Here is a 23,061-nt window from a genome sequence, read left to right on the forward strand (position 1 = left end):
CTGAACCCAATGGAAAATGGTTCTCGGTGTTTCCTGACCTTCATTAATATTGCTACTGGCATTAGCAAAGTGCTTCTTTGTATATATTAATGCTTAGTGCCGTACCATGCTCATGAATAGCGCAGAGCTGGCATTAGCGAAGTGCTTCTTTGTATATATTAATGCTTGGTGCCGTACCATGCTCATGAATAGCGCAGATCAGTGACGGCAAAAAGTGGCACCATGACAGAGCATAGACAATATACGTTGAAGGGGATTTACTGTCCCAATATTCTGTTTTTAACATGTGCTGCATGCACTTGGACATGAAAAGTGGCAACTGCATCCACTTGCTTTGACACCCTTTGCACCCGCAGCACGGGAAGGGGCAGTCCCTTCCGTTAGTGCAGGTCCTCCAAGAGCCCGGCTCACTGGACAGAACACGAACATTTCCATCAGGAGCCTCTATTGCTTTCTACTGAGAAAAATCACAAATGCAATAAAGATCTCGGGTGAAAAAAACCCGAAGTAATTTAGGCACCTAAGTCCCATTTTGTAAAGTGTCTTCTTGAAACAGATGCCTCGGGCAGGCTGCTGTCACAGGTGGGACTTCACGGCCATCCCTGGGTGTAGCATTAAGGGACACAAAGAAACTTCAAACGTCTGCTGCAGGCAGGGGATCAGTCGGCACCGACTGTCCAACGTACCCAAGAAACCAGCTCCCTGCTGGACGGCAAGTGCAGGTGCTCTGTGTTAAAATGCCATCTGTATTTTTTTCCTTAAATATTTTTTCCCTAATCGTTAGCGCTACAAATTCTCCCTGGTATCCGAACATCCACTGGCTCTCAGATTTTTTTCTGGTCGTTGGGAAGAGGAAATCCTCGTGGGATGTGTGGCTCAGTGTGTGATCCAAACCAGGCTCACGATCAGCACGGCCGTGACCTCGTGCAGAAACCAGGGGCTGCCCAGAAGAAGGAGCTGATCTGCTGAAATAAAGCTGCAGCATCTTTAAAAAAGCTAGAGACCTGCTCAGGTATTTTTGAGGTTGCTGTTTGCACTTCTGTTTTCTGCTTGTAGTTCAGTGAGGAGCTTTGAGAGTTATGGATACAGAGCTCCGGGAAAGTTACATTAAATTGCACCAAAAATGACTCTGCTGGGCTGGAGCCTTCAGAAGTGGTGGGACCTGATGGAACCTGACAGCCTCTGATTTGAAGAACCCTCAGTCTGCTAAATAAAGTCAAATTGCCTTGAGCCAAACAGTCTTAACCCTAGATGAATCCTGCATCTGTCAGAATAGCCCAGGCTTCACTATATTTCATATAAATTAGGACTCTAATAACACAAATCAGACATTAGAAACCCAGGTTAGAAATAAACACGGGTTCATCTGCTATTGCATCCAGGTCAGAAGTCTGTACCAATGCAATCAGCTCGACTGCATTTGATTTTTGGCTAAAATAATAGGATACCTTCTGTGGGGCCAGCTATTCTGATGAAAAATCGCAGATGTAAAAGCAAACGTTATTAATTTGGTTCATTTCTAAGGCTGATTTTCTTCTCCTTGGAAGTTTAAAGAGCAGCTGCTCACAAACCATAAATCATCCTCCAGTTCAATTTTGTCCAAGTGGCACATACCAGAAATCACATTAAACTTGCTGCAGGCTTCTGGATCTCAACATGAGATTAAGGGGAAAAAAATAAAAAAAGCCCAACAAAACCACTGGAAGGTCAGGTCCAGCCGCAATGGCAGCACTAGTTGGGGAGTGACAAAATTAAAGGCACTTTGAGTAGTGTGAACAAAAGGAGGTTTTTATCACCCTGATCTCATTTATTATCTCTGCTGTCCAGCAGGGACACAAGAGCCAGCCGTGGGGTTATCTTCATTCGCATTGCCACTCCTGCAGCTTTTTATTTCTCAGGTGATGCAGGGAACGCAGTGAAAGCAGGAGCGAGATGCTCCGTTGAGGACCTCAGTGGTTTCTAACCCAGAAGTTTCAAAAAGTTGTCAGGTCGCAGAGTAAGAGGACGACCTGCCAGAGCTGTGTGCGGGGTTTGGTTCCTAGGGGCTCATACCTACGAGCTCCCAGCGGGATAACGCTGCTGCAGGGTTGGGTGGGAGAAGGCAACGTGCGAACAGGTTCCCCACCCAAAAACTCTTCTGGTTGGTGCGCCCACCGTGTGGTTGTGAACTTTGGGGCATTTTCAAGCAGCTGGGAAAAGCGTGCACCGATGTGCAAGAAAGGCGAGAGATTCCCCAACAGGTCGCTGAACTTTTTAGCAGGTTTCAAGCCCCGGCCGTTCACCGTGGCCATGTGCAGGCTGGGTGCTTGTACAGCTTCAGGTTTTGCAGGGAGGCTCTCCTGCTCTGAGGGAAGCGATGCAGGGCTGGGGAGGATTTCATGTGTCGTGTGCTGGTGGCGGTGTACATTGCAAGAGCTTATCAGGAATTTTCCTTCATTAATGACTCACATTCAGCACAAGCTGAACCTCATGATTACTGTCTAATGAGGGGACTGCTGACTGTCCAGTCTCTCCTGTGTGACCGTAGCAGCTCCACAAACCTCTTTGCAGCTTTCTTTGCCAAACAAAACAGGAGGAATCGCTTTGTGTTTGCACGGAGCTGTCAGTGGGAGCAGGATCTGCCCCACTGATGGGGGAGCATTGCCTCTGCTGCCAGAACTCCCAAAGACAAGACAGAACCACATACCGAACTCGATTTGGTATCTACATGATTTACGAGCAGCGTTGTACTTACAGTTGCTCCTCGGGGTCCCAGCAGACCTCTCTCACCAGGAATACCAACCTCGCCCTGGCAATAACACCAAAGTCAGCCGTGCTGTTTAGGAACCCCGAATCCACCCTTCCCCACCCACTGCGGAGCCAGAACATGTTCCTGATCCCAGGCTATTTCCATCCCAAAGCCCCCGCCCCACTGCCCCATCCAGGAGGTCCCACCACCTGCCTTGGTGGGCTTTGACCTCCTCTGCAGCATCATATCTGCACACAGAGGTGCCCACCCACCCAGTCAGCATCGCGCTCGCTAGGTAGCTCCACGCAAGCTGGGGCAGACTGGGGGCACCCATCACCACTGGCTCGCCTGCAGTGCCAGGCAGCACAGCACCCAGCGCATTGCTAAAAGCTTTGCTTGTGCAGGGAAGCAGCACACGAGGTGCGGCTTTGCAGCTGGGTTTAAAACACACTGAGCAGAGCTCATGGTAAGTGTAAATGATGGGGATACGTACTGGGATGCCTGGCTCTCCGGAGGGACCGGCCTCACCCATCTCTCCAGGACTGCCCTGCAGAGGAGAAAGCAAACACTCAGGAAATAACTTCAGAGAGTCCTTTCTGTCCTACCTAGAGCAACAAACGGAGGAGGGAGTTAAAACCTGGACCCTGGTATCCCTGGGTACCCACTGGTGTCCCTGCCCATGGCAGCGGGTTGGAACTCAATGGTCTTTAAGGTCCTTTCCAACCCAAACCATTCTATGAGTCCATCAGGAAATAAAAACAGCTTTAAACTTTTATAGTTTGAAGACCAAGAGGAGAAAACTCTAAAGAATGGACATCCAAAGAACAGATGATCTGCACGTCCTGTCCTGGGACCAGTGATGGGTGCCAGCCCCAGCACAGTGCCACCACATCCCGCTGGGACTGAGTGCCACGGGGATGCTTTTCTGGAGGCATGCTCAGGACACGCCATTTCATTCATTTCTGCATCACCTTCATGCAAGGAGAAGGGTCTTCCTGCAGTGCTATCTCATGAGTGAGGATTAACAAGAGTAACGATGCAGGTGCAGAGGGGGAAATCCAGAAAGCAACGGGAGGGACAGGAGGGGAAAAAAAAAAAAAAAGACACTTTCCAGACCAGCTTTGTGCTGGATTTCTTTGGTCTGTCTGACATTTTCTTTTTTCTCACAGGTAGGTGCCAATCTCAAGCTCCGTGGAAGCTTTTCTCCTGCGGTGGGGGGAGGTCCGCAGAAGGCAAGATGAGCCAGCGCTGCTCCTGCTTGCAGACGCTCAGCCTTTTGACTCCTAAGGATGAAGCCTGCTCTTGGGACTTTGACAAAAGGGTGAATGCTTCCTTCTGAGGTTTACCAAACCACTGAGGACTCTCCTGTGTGTCTGCTGTCTCCACTGAGCCAGGTGCAGGAGCTGTCTCAGCAAGGACCAGCTCAGCCTAATGCCTGCTCCCCGCTGCCCGGGGACCCAGCCCTGGCAGGGACACTGGCACCGTCACTTCGAGGCAAGTCCTCCCAGGGTCTGCCTGTGGGCTCTTATCCCCAAAAGCTGAAAAGCCTCCTTCCGTACCAGAACCCATCATTAGAGAGATTCACTTACTGGTTCACCCTTGGAGCCTTTGATACCTGCTCTTCCAGGCAGTCCCTGGAAAAAAAAAAATAAAAAATTAAAGCCATGTCAGAAAAAGTGGAGTTGCTGAATTTGTTATTCTGGTCTGATTTGACATACAAGGAGCAATGTTTGCTTGAAGCAATGGAGGATTTAAATTTCTGCATCTTTCACCATGAAAACGATGGCTTTGGTTTCCCTCTTGTTCAGTGCACGAGCAGCTCTATGTACACTGACAATTAGAGCAAAGAGGAGGAATACAAAATAGAGCAGCAGTAGCAGCGTTTTCACAGCAGAAACCTCTCTCCAGGGTGTTCAAAATATTCAGAAGACAGGAATACTTTACCTCTATTTAAACAGTTGGAAGACTGGAGAGATGAAACATTTTGCCAAAGCCAGGGACAGAGCTCAGGATATTGTTGAATTATGGTCACGTGTATCCCAGATCTTACCTCCCTGCATGTGGGATACACATCACTGGGATGTGAAAGAGAAAGTCCCTCTCAATTTTTAAACAGAGCCAGAGTGGCCAAAAGCCAGGGTACTCCTCTGTTAGCACTTGGTGCTCCAGATATTCTCCATTCTGCCCCGTATGCTGCTCCAGTTTGTACGGCGGGACAAGTGGCTTAAATGGGACCCCTTGTGGGACCACACAAAATGAACCCCCCTGCTCCCCAGGAATGGGGACCAAGCTGCTGCACCGCCCCGAAGGCGCCGGGTCCTGCTGCCATACTCACAGGCAGGCCGTTCGGTCCCTTCTCTCCGGGAGCACCCATGCGAGCTGCATCACCCTGCAGATAGCAAGAGGTTAGGAGAGACCCTCTGCCATGGGAAAATGGTCTGACACAGGTGGAGGACACATTCCCAAACAGGTATTTGTAATCTTCTCCCTCCCTCCACGTGCAGGAGCCTGGTGTGCCTACAGGAGATGGGCACCCGTGGGAAACGGGGTGCCCGGAGCTCCCAGCCTTCCCTGGCAGCACACAGCCCATGTTCCTGCGGGATCACCCTTCAAAAACCAGGCAACTAGTACCTGACAGCACTTTGTCTACAGGCAATGAAAATAAACAGATGTGTCTGTCAACAGCCCTGAAAAGGCGTCTCTGAAGGGCTGGAGTCAGCCAACAGGAGCCACTGATACAGGGACACAGCTGAGTTCAGAACACATGCCCATGGCCCACACGTGCATCTTCTTTCTTTAGGGAATTGCCTTGGGATTAATTAATAGAAGCAACTTCATTCTTCTTCACTAGTTACGCTATTGGAAAAATTTTTAGAAGCCGAAGCCTTCCAGCCATGCTCTTTCTGGACGAGCATCGGTAGCTTTGTCACACACACGGGACAGTAACAGGAATCTTCCCGCAGTGGGTAAGGAGGACTTTACAAACCTTCTCACCATCGACTCCAGGAGCTCCATCCCGTCCATCCTTGCCAGGCATGCCCTGCAACCATGCACAACGTGGGTTAAGGTTAAGAGGAGGCTCTGTGGTTTGCAAAATACATTCACAAAGAACCTTTTGGGAACGGGTCCAACTCTAGTTGTACTGGGAGACAAGGAGATTTTCCATGAAGAGCAGTACAGTGAGGGCTTAGTGCAACCAGAATGACACTGAAGGTTACACAGACCCACAGAGCAGAAGTTTGATAGCAAAGACTGTAAGATGCAAGATTTCTTCTATTTTTTTTTTTTTAATCCCATCTGCAAGGAAAACAATAGCGAGACTTGCATCTTACTTAATCGACTTACAGGTTCTCCTATGAGTCCACGAGCCCCTGGGTTTCCTTTTGGTCCAGGTCTACCCTAGAAATGAGCAGTCAATCCTGCATTATCCAGGACACAACCCTTAAGAACAATCAGTCAACAAAGATAATACTCAAACTCTGTAGGGACACTTCATTCAGTTTGTGCTGGCTCCCATCCTGTCCACGTAGGCACGGTGGTTCTTTTAGAAAACTGGCCCAATGCTAGTTGCAGCATCTGGGAAAATTCTTGATTGTTTCAAGGGACGGAGATGCATGATCTCATCCCTGTGCTCTGGACTGTAAGAAGCACTTGGGCATCTTACGACTTAGGTACATTTGATAAGACTTAAACATCTCAATTTTGAGAGGAATACCTTCATCCTTTTCACCTCCCTTTCAAATAAACCAAGGGGGACAACCCATAATAAACCTGTCAAACAGACTCCCTTGAATGTCACATTGAGAATTGGAGCAGACGGGTGTTTACTGCACTTACAGTATCGCCTTTGGGCCCCCTGAATCCTTGCGGTCCTTTGCTTCCTTGCTCTCCCTGTGACAGAGGAGGAAAAGCCATTAAGCATCGTCATCACGCGGTGACAGGGACTGATGTTCCGAGGGTGTAACCGGTGCAGGTTTTTTGTGCTGTTTGCTGGCGTTAGCAGAGGCGTGAGCGTACACATTCCCCTGGGATCCCGGCTGTACTTTCTCAGTTACACTCTGTAATTCCTGACACACAAAAAAATTTGCCAACAATCCCTCAGGGCAGAGACCATCTCCCCCTTCCTTTCATGAAGCATTTTCTTTAATGGGAAACAGAGTAGGAGAAAAACTTCAATATTTACTGTCTAGATCCTGCTTGGCGTAATTAATGTTTGGTGGGCAGTAAGCACCTCATTTTATTTTGGTTCAGGTGAATTTGTTCTGTAATTGCAAAGCCCAGGGAGGGGTCCCCGCAGGGCGGTACCGCCGCGGGGTGGATGCAGATCGCGGTAGATGGGGTAGATGGGCGCGGGTGCCTGCTGGAGCGTGGATGGCACGTTACCCACGCTAAGGAGAGATGGAGGGGCAGGCGAGTGGAAAATGCCCTTGGAGAGGCTGTAATGCTGCACGGACAGCTCTGGGCTCAGGTTTGGGCACAGTAAGGAGCGTGCGGGGCTCTGCAGGTGCAGCGCTGTCCTGCACTCCATTCCAGAGCTCTGCAAAAGGACGAGGACTGCATCGTTAACACACAACTCCTTCTGCTTGGGGCAAGAGTCCTTGAGAGCTGTGGGCACTTGGGAACAGAGCGGGTTCAAAGGATGCAAAAGCTCGGGATGGCGCTTACTGATTCTTCCTCAAAACGCTCCTTCCCAAGAAAACACAGACACCCCTCTCAAGGGCTGGCTGCTGATGCTCAGTGAAGAGCAGTGAGGAACAGAGAGCAATGGGAACGTGGTGACCTTATTCTGGCATGGGGCATGACGGAGGGAAAGACATCCTGAGATCTGGGTTGGGTGAGATAACGTTGCTCTGACGGGAGGGACAAAGGCAAAGGGAATAATCTGATGGAGAGGGTCAGCGCACCCACGCTCCTGTTCATGGGCAGCAAAGCGTTCAGTGCAGGAGAAATAAGCTTTAGGCTGCGGTTGGGGAAGGCAGGGGCACAGAGATGCTGAGAAGCAGATACCTACAGCTTTCCCCGGAGGTCCTGGGATTCCGGGCGGCCCTCTGAAACCGATGTCACCCTGCAAGGATAAAGCATCACTGTAACGCTGCGGCTGGCAGAGGGTGAGGTGACAGTATCCCTACCTTATGCCACCTCTGAAAAACCACAAAAGCCCTGGGCAGACACCCCGTTTTTCTTGCTAGTTTGCAATACAGTCTTGCCAAAGATCCCCCTCTGAACAAGCAGGTTTCCCCTCTGGATCTCACCACCGGTATCTCTGATGCACTGATATCATTCATGGACTCGATATCTTGGTATCACACTTGTTCCTAAATAAATGCACGGCTTTATCAAATTCAAAGCCATTCAGCCTCTAGGCTGATGGGCAAGGGACCTTGGCAGAAGTCCAAAGCCACAGTGAGCTTGAGATTGACCCTGTTCTCACCGAGGAGACTTTTCACAGCCTGAAGATCTTTGTCCACCAGTGACCCCATGGCTTTTTTGTTTTTTTTTTTTAATAAAGAGACAGAACTGAAAGTAAAATGTTCATGAAACGTTTCTCGTCTGGATGCTTCAATCAGTCTGGGCCTGATCCTGTTGGTCCCTCGGGCACAGAGACTCCTCCTGCCCAGGGAAGGGTTTTCTGCTGGGGGGGTGCAGGACAGAACCTGCACCTTATTTCCTTACAAGCTCCCCAGGGGTCTTCAGAAAAGAAAATACCACCTGGACCTTGCATGAGAAAAAACAGTGGTGGAGGGGGGAAAATAAATGAAAAAAAAATCAGAAGTTTTTCCTTACCCTGTCACCAGCCGGTCCCATTGGACCAGGGAGGCCTCTTAGTCCTCTTGGGCCCTAATTAAGAAAACAAACCAGTTAAAACCCAATCACTGCTAAACATACAACGGCAGAACAGCATGACAGAGCAACTCATCGACACAGAAAACATCAAGAAACAGTGAAAAGCAGCAGAGAGCTCAGCACAACCAAGACACTTCCCCTTCGGTGACGACCTCTGAGCGAGCGCCCAGGGCTCTCCTGGAGCACCAGCAGCTCAGCGGCTATCGCCTGGAGGTCTCACCCAAGGTGAGGTGACGAAAGCTGGACTTGAATTAGAGCTCAGTGAACCCAACATGATTTCCCCCCCCCCCCAGCCTCGGCTCCCCCCCCCAGCATCGGCTCTCACATCTGTTATTACAGAGGCAAGAGCTGTTGGTGGGAGGCAGGATGAGGGATGGCCCCGTGGAGTTTCCTGGTGAAAAGGTCACGGGAACTGGTCTGAGAGGAGGTGTTACCTGCAGGCCAACGCTGCCGGGGATGCCTGGAGGACCGGGAGGGCCAGGGTTGCCCTGGGAGAGAGAAAATCATTAGATAGAGGGCAAGACAGCACAAGCCTGCCAACCCAAACCGGGGACCTTCCCATCTTCCTTCCTGAACTCCCTCCCACTCAGATTTCTGCTTCAGAATTTGCTCCTATTTTATAAGCATCTTCTTCTACGTGCAAGAACACTGGAGCAGGCAGGAGTTTACCCCGGTGATTAATGCAGGACCTTCCTCCTGACTGACATCCCTGCATGGGAAACTATAGGTGTTAACTTAAACATTGACATTTACCTTTTCTCCTTCTTTTCCTACTTCACCAGGTTCTCCTTTGTGACCAGTGTGTCCCTAGGAACAAGAGCTCCAATTATCCACATGCCAGCACAGCCTTGTTTCAAACCTTCAGGGCTGCGAGACAGCTGCAAGACCTAAACCCACACATCACAAACAACTTATTGGGAAAATTAAGTGTGTGAACGGAGGTCGCTTCTGGGGTTCATCAGCCATGCACCACTCCTGTGCAAGGCATCACTGTGTCAGAATTAATGTCATTTCAGGAAATGACCAGAGTTGGTTTTTCAGAGTGACTGGCGGCGAGACTAGGCTACAGGTCTCCAGATTGAATTCTGAATTACAGGTCAGGGCCCAGAACTCAGTTCCCATCACTTTCAAAAACGAGGCTGAGATGCTTCTGAAAACCCCATTCTGCATTGTTTTTGTTTCGGTCAACTCCAATGTCTGCATCATCAAGCTTGCAAAGGAATCCATGTCCCACTTAAATCTTTCATATAAACTCAGATTCAATTTGCTTTTTGGCTCCGTTCCTGTTACTGTGGGACAGACCCAGGCTAATTTCAGCCCTGGCAGATGTTATTCCTCACCAGGCAAAAGGTCCTGGGCACCATTTACATCATAATTGCAGACCTTTACAGGTTCTTCCATTTCACAGGCTATGAATTTTGAATAGTGACATCCTAAACATTGTGTCTTTCTAATGATATTTATGACTCAGCTCAGGGACCAAACAGACCTGCTAAAGGTCAGCTCACGAAGAGCTCAGAGCATTTCCCAGGAGATGTTCCACCCAGTGCCAATTTCTGCTAAATCCTGCCAAAAAAAAACTCGAGTAACTTATTACTTCAGCTCACTGCTGGAGTGTAACCTGCTGCACAGAACTCATGTGAATCAGAGAGAGGACACAGAAGGAGATGTTTATCTGCTGAGTGAGGCTTCCTGAGGGCTGCAACCTAAAATTTACGTACCAGAATCAAACAACATCAACAGAAAGCTGCCTGGTGCTGCACGGGGTATAAAATGAAATTAAAATGTATTTGATCCTGTACGTTGTGTCTTGCTACAGTGAAATGTGTATCTCTGTGCGTACAGGGTCTGAGCACGACTGAAGAACTGGTGAGGTTTCTGCAGCTCGCTGAAGCCTGAGAAGGCAGCACGTGGCTCTGGAGGCAGCTCTGGACCACGGCTCCCTGCCTGCTCCTCTTCATCAGCTGCGCCTCGCGAGGCTTGCACGGTGTTTAAATCTCTGTGCTCACCCTATGCAAAGCGTTATATTCCATTTGTAGGAATAAATGGCCATAGTTAAATCTTCCATCTAACAAAGGCTGCAATCCTGCAAGGGATGGAGCCACAAAGCAAGTGCAGGCAGGCACCTGAAGGATGCAAAGGCTCTTGCAGAAGGTGCAAGGAAATTCTCACACGCTTTGCTGGGCTTGGGCCCTTTGCAGGACTGAGACGGGTGGCAGCTATTGCTACGAGTGGGGGAACAGCCTGCAGAGAGGGCAGGATCAGGCCCTTCATCCTCCTCTTGTCTCGTATTTGGCTGCTTTGGGGCTTTTCTGTTTTCGAACCCAGGCAAATGTATGGAGAGGTGCGAAGCCTTCAGGAGACGTGTACTGTATATACAAGAGTTTGATCCCAGGGGTTCCTAGTGGTGTTTATTTTGGGAGACAGGGGGTATTTCTCTTACCTTGAACAAGGGGGACCTGGGGGACCCGGTGGGCACAGAGCTGGGCACTGCAGGGAACAGAAACACCCGTTGGTTTATCAGGTACACACCGCGTGCCCAGGGAAGCTGGTTCCATTACTGGGGGGAGGAGAAAGGGTCGTGGGGGTTTGGGCTCTGAATCTAAATCGAATGCATTCATAGCACCACGTATCGACCAGCATTCCCCTACAGCAAGGGGTCCCAAACAGGTCCCCAGCCCCCGGTAACCCAGAAAATAATGATTTCTGAAGGGTCTGCTTTGCTTTGAGCATGAACTGTGAGAAATTCTGCACGTTGACAGCTATCCACAGCCCAAATTGCTGAAGAACCACAGTTCCCCAGGGAAGCTGGATGGGTATCTCGTAAATCATTAGGAACAGATTTAATCTGATGCTTTAATTGACCCCTATCGATTTCCTTTAGACAACTCACCTAACTGAAGCAAGGACAAGCATTAGAGTGTATTGGAAGGGGACCTATAAAAAAGTAACCCCCACACCTAGAAGCTGGTATCTGCAGATGTCTAGGGGCAAACTCTAGTTTGACTGTGAACAAATCAGAACATGCATGGAAATTTAACGGGGGCTCAAACAGCCACACTCTAAAAACTATAAATAGGGAATGAGATTTTCTTCTGCAGCTTTTCTTTCATTTGTTTGTTGTTGTTATTTTTTTTTTTTTATAAAACCTCAGGCAACACCTCTGTAGCAGAAATTTAATTTTCTAGTATATTCCACAGGGTAACTGAAATTAAACTTGCAGAAATAATATCGTTTTCTATTAACTTCCACGTGACTTGCCATAAGGCGATCTAAACTGACTCTGAGCTTTTTTTGGGGCACGCCAATTAGAAAACCAAAGATGCTGTCACAACAACAGCTGCGAAATCTGGAAATGTCAATTCCATCGTTCATGGACTCAACACTCCTTTCATTCCCCTGAAAGAAAGGAATCAAGACTTTCTCCTAAGGAAGGAAGTGTAAACAGAGCACATGCCCATAGGAACCCGGTGCCACCATCCTTGGAAATAATCAGCGCCACCCGCGTGACCTTTTCTCTTGCAAAGCAGGATTGGAAACAGATGCATGAAAAGCTGTTGTCATTTACCAAATGCTGAAGTTGTTTTGTAAATGAAGAATATGTACAAATATAATATGTATATATTATCCTGCGATAAGGCAGTTTAGAGCCATGTCTGCAGGTCTGAACGGTGCACGTTACATGGTCTGACAACCACCCAAGTATGCCAATGAAAAGTCACATCAGGGATTAAATTAAAAAATAAAAATCATGCTACATAAAGGAAAACGTACCTGAAGGTCCCCACCGCCATCAGGAAGGGTGCCTGGAAGCCCCTGCAATTCATGAAACGTAGTCTTTGAAATACATCAAGACAAACACCAGGAGGAAATACCATTTCTAGAAACTGCACCTTACAGACCCAGCTCAGCTGGATCAGCACGAGGTGGACACACAGCCCCACAGCGAAAAATGAACCCACAGCGTTATGAGCAGCACCAGTCCTCAAAACAGCCATGGCAGGTGTGGAGCTATCTTCTGGAGATGCACAGGTCAGGTTGGGGAAGAGCCTTGAGCCTTAAAGGCAGCAGTTTGAGGAGGGCCAGGCACGGCTGCTCTTCTTCAGGCCAGGGAAGCTCCTTGGGAAAGACCTCCCTGTCCCTCCAGCCCTCCAGAGCAGCAAACCCAAACCAGAGACTTGCTGGTTTCAAGCCCCCCTTGCTGGTCCTACAAGAACACATCGGGATCCAAGCAACCATATAAAGCTTGAGAGTGCAGAAAGCCCACCCTGTGACCTGTCTGTGCTGTAAAATCTGGATGTCATTGGGTTCCTCCACCTGCACAGCATGGACAATGAACCCACCAAAGGGCAGCCAGTGAAAAGGCACTGCTCTCCTTGGGGCACGGTGGTTACCCCTGCTCAAACTTAGCCCGGAAAGGAAGCACTCAAGGCAATGGCAGCAAATAAACCGTGCACGTTCTGGCAGCAAGAAGAAAACTCTAGATGCCCCGTAGGAATTTTCTCACATTTATTTGCAAGTCTCAACTTACGGGAGGTCCAGGTGGTCCAGGAGGCCCTGGGAATCCTGGCAGACCAAAAGGTCCCTAAAAAGAGTGAAAAATAGTAAGAATTCCCCTTCTTAACCATTTAAATGACAATGTGAAAGGAGAGGAAGGGTGGCTACCAAATACCATTGCATATTTGTGAATGTGGGGCAAGATCTCCCTCATGGGACTAAACGGCACCTTTCTTTCTGCAGAGGCTTCTAGCCTGCAAAGAGCAGATGCATGTGCAAACACAGGGATTAGGACAGAAGAACATATCCCTGCACCTACATCCCTGCTTCCACTGGCTCTGTACCTCTCCAGCAGAGCTATGGGCACCCAAAAATGGTGCTATGCTTCTGCCGAACGGGCTCCCTCAGATCAGACCCATTCTGTGCAGCAGCTTCTTTGGAGGATGCTGAAAGTCCTTGCCAGCTGCTCACTAATCTTGTGACATTTGGCTGCTCTTTTGTCCTTACTCGGAGTTGGTAAAGGAAGATAGGGCTGCAAGCAGTTGCACATCTTTGGCATTGCACTGGTTGGCTGGGGTGACCCTACATGAGCTGACACAAGGAATAGCATCGCCCAGGGGCATTTGCAGAGCTTGTGTAGCGTCTTGTGCATCACGCTTCCAGAATGGGGTAAGAGACCAGAAAGGAACCTCATTCTTCTGCAGTTGTGGCGTGATCAGTAAGTGAGGATCAAATGGTAGGAGAAACTCACAGGAGGACCCCGGAATCCATTTCCACCTGGGAGCCCACTGGGTCCTGGAGGCCCCTGTTGAAGAGAGAGGAGAGCTTTACACCCATGGCCAGCTCGCATGGCTGCCAAAGCCCAGGGGCAAACAGTCTGGCTTCACCCATTTGTCTCACCCCTCCAAGGAGACCAGTCCTGCACCCAGACAATCAGTTTATCAATCCACATCTTTCCTTTTCCTCCACCTTCCCATGGAGCACCATCTTGTCATCATCGCAACGTCTGCCCCCGCTGACACAGAGCAGCTCTGAGACAGCCCAGAAACCCCCCAGACAAAAGCTGCCCCAGAACTGGTCACTCACAGCAATCACAAGGCTGCTGTGCCTTGGATTTACATCAGCGCCAGCTTCCCTGGGGTTAAAGGACTCCACATCCCTCTGCCCAGCACAGGAGAGGCACCCAAGGCCTGGGGTGGGTTTGTAACACTCAGGGTATCCAGTAAAGCTAGCATAATAATTTCAATTTATTTTTTTGAAAAAGAGTCTCATTACTTACTGGAGGTCCTGGTAGTCCTTTGCCCTGGAAACAACATTTAAAACAGTAAAAGATCACTTAGAAACTGAACGTCCAGGAAGAAAAGAAAATCTCAGAAAATGCTGCTTTTTTTTTTTTTTTCCTTTAAGTTTCCTTATCACTCCCCGCTCCCCCATTATTGCAATTTGCAATCAGAGCAGAGCTGGAGTCTTGATGAATCCTTTTGTTGTTTCTAATAATTTGTATTCCCTTTACATCGCTGTTGCCTTTGAGACATCTCTATATAAAGCCACCTGTGGTGACATGATACTGGGACACAGACGTTTATGAAGACAACACACTTCTCCCTTTTTTCTTTTCATTTTTATTAGACATTATCTAATGTCTAATAATTTTCACAGCATTTGACTTGCTAGTTTTCATCCCAAGCTCTCAGAGACTAAAACCAGTCCCTGTGTTACCAGAACAGCTAACATGTACATATTTAAACACTTCAACAATATTTTCACACATTCAGGCTTATACAAGGCTTCCCATCTTCTCTTGGTGATGCTTTTGGCACAATCGTTACAGGGGCAATTCTAGGAGCTACTTACAGCTGGTCCAGGTGGCCCGGCAGGTCCCAATGCACCCTACAGGAATAAGCAGAGTGCAGATTAGCAGGGATGGACCAGAAACCTGCACACGGCTGGACACCAGCGCCTGCTCTCCCTGACACCAGCCTTTGGGTGACCACTCCAGCAGCGTCTTACAGACACAGCACGCAACTGGAGAGGCTCCGTGAATTCACAAATACAAGGACTGAAACCTAAGGGTAATGACTCTGTCATTCCTAATTAGTTACTTGATTAAAGAACATTTTAAGATAGAGATGGGTATTCAGAACTGGCCTTGGCAATGTTCTCCATCATTTGCTGGTGAAGAGAGAGCAGAGACTAAAACAGGAGCTGCTCCTGAAACACTAAACAGACACTTCTGCAAGTCACAGCTGGCCTCAGATCAGCCTCCAAGAATATTTAAATGTTCGTAAATGGAACTTAATCTGTTTGAAATATTCTCATTCATAATATATTCATATTGTAGATCCAATGACTATGTTATCTGAAACTATTTACAAGATTTGGACTTGTTCTAGTGAATTTTATTAATTCATACACCCTCCCTTGAAGCAAAAACAAAGATTTGGCAGCTTCTGCCTCTTCACGAGCTTCCTTGGCAAAGTCCCAATTTACATTCTTACTCCTAAGCTTGACTAGAGTTTGGTGATCTTGTATCTTAGACTAGAATGAAGTCATTCTTGAAGTTGTTACATTCCTGCGTAACTAAAGATGGTCAAACAGACTTAATCCCTTTGTTGCATTGCAAAGATGCCAACACTGGTCAGTAGACTGTAAAATTAATTATAGGTAGTAATTCTGAAACAGAAAGTGCATGGAAATATTAAAATGAACAAAAAAAAACCCCAGTGCATTGCCCGTGGCCAGCAGCTGTTAAGATATCTCCAAGAGACGGTGGGTGTGCTTTGCTGACCCATGCTCTGGGGTCCTCCCCAGAAAACTGCTGCTGCTGCGAAAGGAAAAGCAGAGGCCGGCAGCTGGGGAGAGCAGACCGGTTTCGTCATTCCTTTTAAAAGGGAAAAAAAAAACAAAGGAAAAAAAAAGCAGTGGAGCGTGCAGAAACACCACTGTAATTTGGGGTGAGTGACAAATAATAGTTTGCTCCACAGCAGCGGCGCAGCCCTCGCAGAGTTTCCCTAAGCTGTGCTGACACTTGGGGGCTGCAGAAGAGCCGGGTTGTTCTCCAGGCCCTGCTGCAGACAGCTCTGGGCTTGCATCTGGGGATAAAGGCAGAACTTAAACGAGTGAGAAGGTGAGACTTAAACTCAGAACAACCCACGTTGTTATGTATGGACTCCGTTAGACTAGTGCCAGCGACAAAGAGCGACTGCAGCCCAAGGCTTCCTCAGCATCTTGCCAGCCGGATGCCCCAAACCTGCTCTCTGAACATTCTCAAAATGCTGCACGGAAACATCTGGAGAAGGATGTCCTGAGCTGGAACTAAATGGTGTCTGCCCCTAGGAGCAGGAGAAAAGGCAGATGGGCAGATCTGGAGAATATCCTAACACACGGCTGCTTATTGTGATCCAGGGACGATGCCAGCCCTTTCCCAATATTCTACATCCCAAATGAGGTTAGAAATGTTTTCCCTTGTTAGGCTTAAAGAGAAAGATGCTGAGGACCCAAGGCCTCATTAAGAGCAGCCTTGGGAGGAGAAGACTAATCCAATAAAAATCAACATGGTTACAAACATCAGCTCATTCACTTCTCTTGCTGCAGGTGACTTTGCTTTTTCCCAGTCACTTTTATCCTTAGGTTGAAGTCCTTACAACTACCGATGGTTGTCAGGGACAAGCTGGGATCTCCTCCTGTAAAGAAACCACTGAATTCCCATCACCTTCTGATTTACACCCCAATCCTGCCCCTCTGAAACCAGCCCCACAGCCCCCTTCTGCTTTGGCTGACACGCCAAAAGGGTGGCAGAGCACCCAAAGTACCAAGCATTGGCACTTTATTCTCCTTAATTTTGCTATCTGTGAGGGTGTAGGGTGCAGCATGCAGCAGGGAACATTCCTGGAACGGTAAAAGACCCACGAGCAAGCTGCTGTGACTCCATTCAGTTCAAAGGAGAGGCTCTAGTTTGTTATGTTGAGTAACACTGTCCGACTCAACTCATCCTCCTGGTAACAATGTTCTTTCTCTGTTGATTAGAAAACAATCTCACGATAATTTTTCACTTTCAAGTAATATCCTTCATGAATATACAACTACAGAGCATAGGAAATACTCGATTAATGTGACACTCATAAATAGATATGAATAATTACGTTTTCCTCATTGCTTACTGCATAAAACAACAAACTTCAAAATGGCTTTTGAAAACTTGCCGATGAAGGACACGAGTATCTAGCACTGAGAACCCAGCTCATTCCTGGCTAAAAAATAAAGGATTTTTTAAATTGGAAAAACAAGAAAGCTTGATCTAATCAGTCTATAGACAGAACCCTGAGAAAAGCGAATAGATGCTGATAGCAACAGGAGTATTAAAGATAAAACCCATTTTGGTGTGGTGCCTTCACAGTACTCTGTCCCTGGGCAGACGTGAATCACCGTGGGACTGCTGAAGCATGGTGTATAGAGGAAAAGAAATGTTCAGCAATAACGTATGGCTAAAAACCATCTTCCGTGAGCCCACTTCCATATGCTGAACACCTTCGCTCTCAGGCACTCCGGTTCAGAAAAACACACTTCTTCAGAAGAAGTCAGAGCATTAAGCATGAATTCAATCCCACAACAGTGAGCAGACACCTGCTTATTTCAGTGATTCCTGGGAGACTGAAATACATTCTTGAAGTTGGAGAGAAGAAAGAAAGTGGGGATAACAATGCTGTCCTCTTAGAGCTAGCGCTTTCAGAGGTTTTTTTCCTTTTTCCAGGCTTTTACTAGACCAATTAAAACAATTTTCCAGATGGACTGCTGACCTTGAAAAGCTCCCGTCAATGACAACAGGTCCCAGGTTTGCCCCATGCTGACAGATTGAGTTACAAGACACGGGAAAGCACGTCAGATCAGAGCACGGAGTGACGGTAACTGTGATTGTGTGCTTCTGCTAAAGGGAAGCTCTTGTGCCCAGAAATTCTCTGCTCAATTACCCTGCAAACAAGGAGCTTGTGTGCCAAAGTGAGCACGGCAAATACTACTGTCAAATGTAAAACAGGGGCACAAAACTGCTCACAGTCTTCTACGTGTGGTCCTGAACTTTTCTATTTTAAAAATCAGGGATCAGGTCCCAGAATGTGCTGGACTCTTGCCACAAATGGTCTGAGAGCGGCCAGGATTTCGCAGCCCTGGATCTCTGGGGAGAAAGACGGGCACGAGGAAAAGCAAAGGAGATGGTTCTTAGTGCAGTGCCGATGGATGGAGGCTTGGAGCTACGATGAGATGCTTGACTCCTGCCACTCAACCTTCCCAGTGGCCAAGGAACCGTTGCCTCGCCCATGGGAAAGGAAGAAGAGCGTATCATGGATACATGGCTCCATCACTCATCCCTTTGACTAAATGAGGTAACCCACAGAGTTTTGAGCTTTGGGTAACTCCTTGGGGCAACAAATGGATTACAGAGATATGCTGAACATGTCAGAGAACTCCACCTTTTTAACCTCTGCACGCTGCGACGTGTGTTCAGCCCATCGCTGCAGCCTCGAGTTCGAGGGTAAAGCAGCTGAGGATTCCAGCCTTATCTTCGCAGACTGAGAGAGCGGAAAATAGCCATGCTGGGTAAAAATCTGTGCTGAATGGCTCACTCATGTTTTGTTCTTAATCTCGTAAGGAGGCCTAAGTGCCTGTCTGGCCCCATTGTAGGTGATGCGAAGGACATCTGTAACATCTCAGGCAGTCATTTCTCAGGCTATAATACGCAGGAAGCAAGAAAAAGCTTATTTCTTGCTGTGCTGGCTGGGGAAGTCTATACCAAAGCAATTAATGATGTCAACCCTACGGACAGCCCCAGAATTAACAAAAGGCAAAAGTTTAAACAGTTAATAGACAGTAGCAGTAATTATAAACATAACAGAGCTGCGTAGTCAGACTGCAAATAAAGGTCAAAATAGTTTCATTTTGATAAACTTCGTAATTAAGTCTGTCAACTACCTCAAGGAAATTTTTAGATAGTTGGAATATCACCAGAGCTCTTCTGCACCAGTACTCCCATCACTAAGGCTACCCAAGCCTACTCAAAGGCACATCAGAGGAACCTGGATCTCATGCCCTGCCTAAGGAAAAGCCACCTGGGGCTTCACTTCAAGGGTCCAAGTAATCTGCAAGGGTTTACGGATACATAAGCCAGCGTAATCAACACTCGAATGTCACTAATTTACAAAGGAATGAGAAACCCTCAATACAACCAGTGACTGTCCATCTAAAGGGAGTTAGGATCTAGTGTGGTACTCACACGGTCTCCTGGAGGCCCGTTTGGGCCAGGTGGGCCATCGATTCCTGTTAAACCCTGTAAAAGAAAAAAAAAGTATGAAAATAGAGAAATAGAGTAATAAGAGCTCTAGGATGTCCCTGTCACTGTCACCAAGACAAATCACCTGGATGCCAAGCTCTGAGGAAAGCCCAACCTTTGTATTTCTCTCTGTAATTAATCACAAAAGAAAGGACCAGAAGCACGTTATCAGTGCTGCTCCCTGAGCATTGTAAGTGTGGCTGAACACTGCCAAGTAGTCTTGTTACTGGTGTTTACTGGGTTGCAGCTTAGCTGCCTGATGGGGAAGAAAATGTGCTGGCTGAAACCTTACCCACAGTCAGCTACCACGGCGAATCCCAGGCCAGTGATGGGCAAGCCTCAGCTAATAAGTGCGACGGGATTTCTGAACTGAGGCTCGATGGGTTTGCTCCAGAAACGTCAACCGGTGCCTGTATTTCTGCAGACGTGCCCAGCACACCTCTGAAGAACAGCAGTGTTCCATTGTAAGAGTGCTGTCCTATCAGTTCTGCATCTCAAAATTGTTCTCATTCTCCTTAATTCAATCAAGAGATGCTTTCAACTCTTAAAATATCTCCCAATATGCAAGACAAATATGTAGATCCAGGACCCTCTTTGCTTGTCTCAGTAGACACAGAGAAAATTGAGACACTTTGGGAAAACACTCCCACCTACATGAACTCTTTAAAAGATCTAAGAGAAGATAACAAAATACTCACATCCACTCCAGGAAGGCCAGGCAATCCGGCTTCACCAGCTGCTCCAGGCTTCCCTGGTGCACCTTTTGGCCCCTAAATCAGGTAAACAGGCAATTATTTTTTAACAGAATAACAAGAGAAATGTGGCATGTGTCGATACGGGCTACAAGATAGAAGTTCCCTTGTTGATGTGTTAATCTGACACCAAGAAACACAGAATTCCTACAGAGAGATGAAACTTGCCATGAACCCGTATCCAAATCCTCAATTCCTTTCAGTGGCTCAGTCCCACAGACAGTACCCATAAGCTGTTCCTAGCAGAGGCGTAGAAAGGGATGAGGTGAGTACCCCAAAGCAAAGAACTGTGCCACCTCGTGCAGCTTTCAGCCCCTTCGCAGACCGAGGAGCTGAAGCAGACTCAGACTGATGCCAAAAATAACCACCGTTATGTGGCTTGGTGCCAATTTTTCTTAAACTGGTGATGGCCAAGCTTTATTCCAGGCATATCCTCCCCTAGCAATGAAGCAGGAGAAGGTGTTTGTCCCCAGGACCTGTGCTGAAGCATCTCCACTCCTTCCCCTATGGAAATTCAGATCAAGAGGAAAGCCAAGCCACCAAGGCTCAGCTCTTGTGTACTGCGTCCCACTCAAAAGGATGAGCAAGTCAACGTCAACCGGAAAATACTTACTGGTGGGCCTGGCAAACCAGGAGGGCCTGGCTCCCCCTAAACGAGAGACAAGACACCAGTGTTAGTGCTGAACCTTCTTCTGTTGACTTTTTGCAACAATGGTGTTCCCAACTGTCATAGCGCTCAAGTCTCCCTTCACGCCCACTCCAAGATGTACCACGCTCACTCTTATGAAGCTGATGCTCTAGATCCTGCCACCCCCTAAAGCAGGATGAACTTGGAGAGCCTTTTCCACATCTACAACAGCACATTTGGTGAAGCCCACACCCTCAGCCTCCCAGAGAGAACCAGTTCTTCTGAAGAGTGCCCAACACCCACAGCTTCTTCCAGATATACTTAGAAATTATTTGCACTTGGGCTTGTCTGCAAATGGGGCAGAGAAGGAGCTGGATGCTTATCAAAGCTTCCAAACATCTTCCTGATGAAGCAGAGGGATACAGTGATAAGCTCCAGGTATCCAGGACACAGTGGGAAACTCTGGTACTACCAGGAGCTGGGGACTACCAGCAAGTGAAGAATGAACAAACTGTCTACAATTATTTTTTTCATATGACTACACTTTGACAGGAGAAGCAAATGAACAAAGCCCCCAACTGACTTCCACCTAATCCAATTGCACAATCTGGATTAAACCCAATTTTTATAAAAGATTTCAAAGGCACTCATTTTTTCCTCTCCTAATGGAGAACAACTTTTAAGAACAGCATTAAAAGTGATAGAGAGAAAATATTTCAAAAGTCTTTTAATCACTCCTTCTAGCTCTGCCAGCTGTAACTTAATTCAGGAGCTTGTGTGGACCTCAGAAAAGAGGATATTTATGTTTTATTGTTAGCCACCCAAAAGAGGCAACCATCGGTGAACAGCAGGAGCTTGACTGGAGCTTGGTTTCCCATCTCATCCTGCAGAAAATCCCTTTGTGTCCCAGTTCCAGATGTCTGGATGGTACCCTCCCCTCCTGGCTTTAGGGTACGTGCACTAAATATTGTCAGAGAGTTGGGTGGTGTGGCTGAGGAGAGGGGAAGGGGCATGTTGATTCCCTGGAAGAAGAAAATCTATATGGGAGAGGGGTGGTTATTGACAGAGCCGGGCTAGAAATAACACCATCCCCGCTGCGCGCCTGGTAATTAGGAGTCAGAAAGCAGCAAGCAAAGTTGTGGAATTTACAGCATGTTTCTGTATTTACTGTGTCGGCAACTGTGGGCAAATCTCTCCAGCCTGGATGCTTTGATTCGCTCAGGCGAGGATTTATGTCCTGCACCAGTGACCGACCAAGGCACAGCCCAGAGGGTCATGAACAGAGGGATCTTTATGCTCCTACTGGAGCAACTCCTTGGCCCAGGGATTTTCCATAAATAGTTATCTTTATCATAGGTGGGGAAGGTCCCCTGCCAAGGAAATGAAAGGAGCAGTTCTTTTGCAATGAACGGTTTGCAAAGGCAGCTGGAAATGGCAGCAGAGGTGGTTTGCTCTCTCCTCCACCACCTGAGATTACCAGGACTTTGTGTTTTTTCTTGCCTGTGTGATGGCAACCCACACAGCAAGGTCACAGCACCGGCACAGGCTGTTCAGGACCATCTTAAACCTTGATCCTGCCACCCCGGAGCCCTGCGGGGCTCTGCAGGAGCACCAGAACGGCAGGCAGCTGGATCAAAAGCCTCATCGGCGTTCATACCCCTCACGCCAGATCACGGGGAATTAGAGGCAAAGGCTGTCAGCAAAAGGAAATGCTCTCCTGGTGCTCCGCGAGGGGGAAGGAGGTTTACTCTGTCTTAGCAAGTCAAGCCAGGAGATGAAAAGTGGAAAAAAAGAAAAAAAAAAAAAGCAGCTTGATTTTTGAAAAGTGACAATTGCTTATTGGCAATTTGGGGAATTACATCCCCAGAAATAATTCACAGGAACTTGTCGCTAATTCTTTTGATCATAACATGCTGTTTCTATTCTTGGGAGGGAGAGATTTGGCTTGTTACCGAGTACGAAATGTGAAGCATGTTAAAGGCTGTAATTATAAAATATTTCCGAGGGACTTGGTGTTGCAGCTCCCACTGAAAGGCAGGAATGAAAGCAGGAGCTTCTAGAAATTGTGCTTATGGGGTTCATCCAAGGTTTGTTCGGAGCTATTGTGAATAATTCAGCTGGATGTTATCATCGCTCACTGCTCCTGGCCGACGGTAAAGGACCGCTGATCACCTCGGCAGCACTCATCCAGCTCCAAGACTGTTCAGCGACTCTCCCCACACTGCGTGCATCCACAGCCATCTGTGAAGATGATCCAGCTGGAGGGGTTTGCAGAGATACAGTCCAGAAA

General features: G+C 47.8%; 1 protein-coding gene across 1 annotated transcript in view; it reads right to left on the reverse strand.

The window, feature by feature from the left end:
- Nucleotides 1-23,061, reverse strand: part of COL9A3 (collagen, type IX, alpha 3) — a 38,284-nt gene that overhangs the window by 9,060 nt on the left and 6,163 nt on the right. The window contains exons 4-14 of the mRNA XM_010075865.1: nt 9,326-9,379; nt 9,007-9,060; nt 8,513-8,566; nt 7,740-7,793; nt 6,566-6,619; nt 6,074-6,127; nt 5,715-5,768; nt 5,064-5,117; nt 4,318-4,362; nt 3,222-3,275; nt 2,735-2,788 (exon numbers count right to left, since the gene is read on the reverse strand). Of these exons, the coding sequence (XP_010074167.1) occupies nt 2,735-2,788; nt 3,222-3,275; nt 4,318-4,362; nt 5,064-5,117; nt 5,715-5,768; nt 6,074-6,127; nt 6,566-6,619; nt 7,740-7,793; nt 8,513-8,566; nt 9,007-9,060; nt 9,326-9,379 (585 nt within the window). The remainder of the gene's footprint in view (nt 1-2,734; nt 2,789-3,221; nt 3,276-4,317; nt 4,363-5,063; nt 5,118-5,714; nt 5,769-6,073; nt 6,128-6,565; nt 6,620-7,739; nt 7,794-8,512; nt 8,567-9,006; nt 9,061-9,325; nt 9,380-23,061) is intronic.

This window comes from Pterocles gutturalis, unplaced genomic scaffold (genome assembly GCF_000699245.1).
Source record: "Pterocles gutturalis isolate BGI_N339 unplaced genomic scaffold, ASM69924v1 scaffold2093, whole genome shotgun sequence".
Classification (NCBI taxonomy): domain Eukaryota; kingdom Metazoa; phylum Chordata; class Aves; order Pterocliformes; family Pteroclidae; genus Pterocles; species Pterocles gutturalis.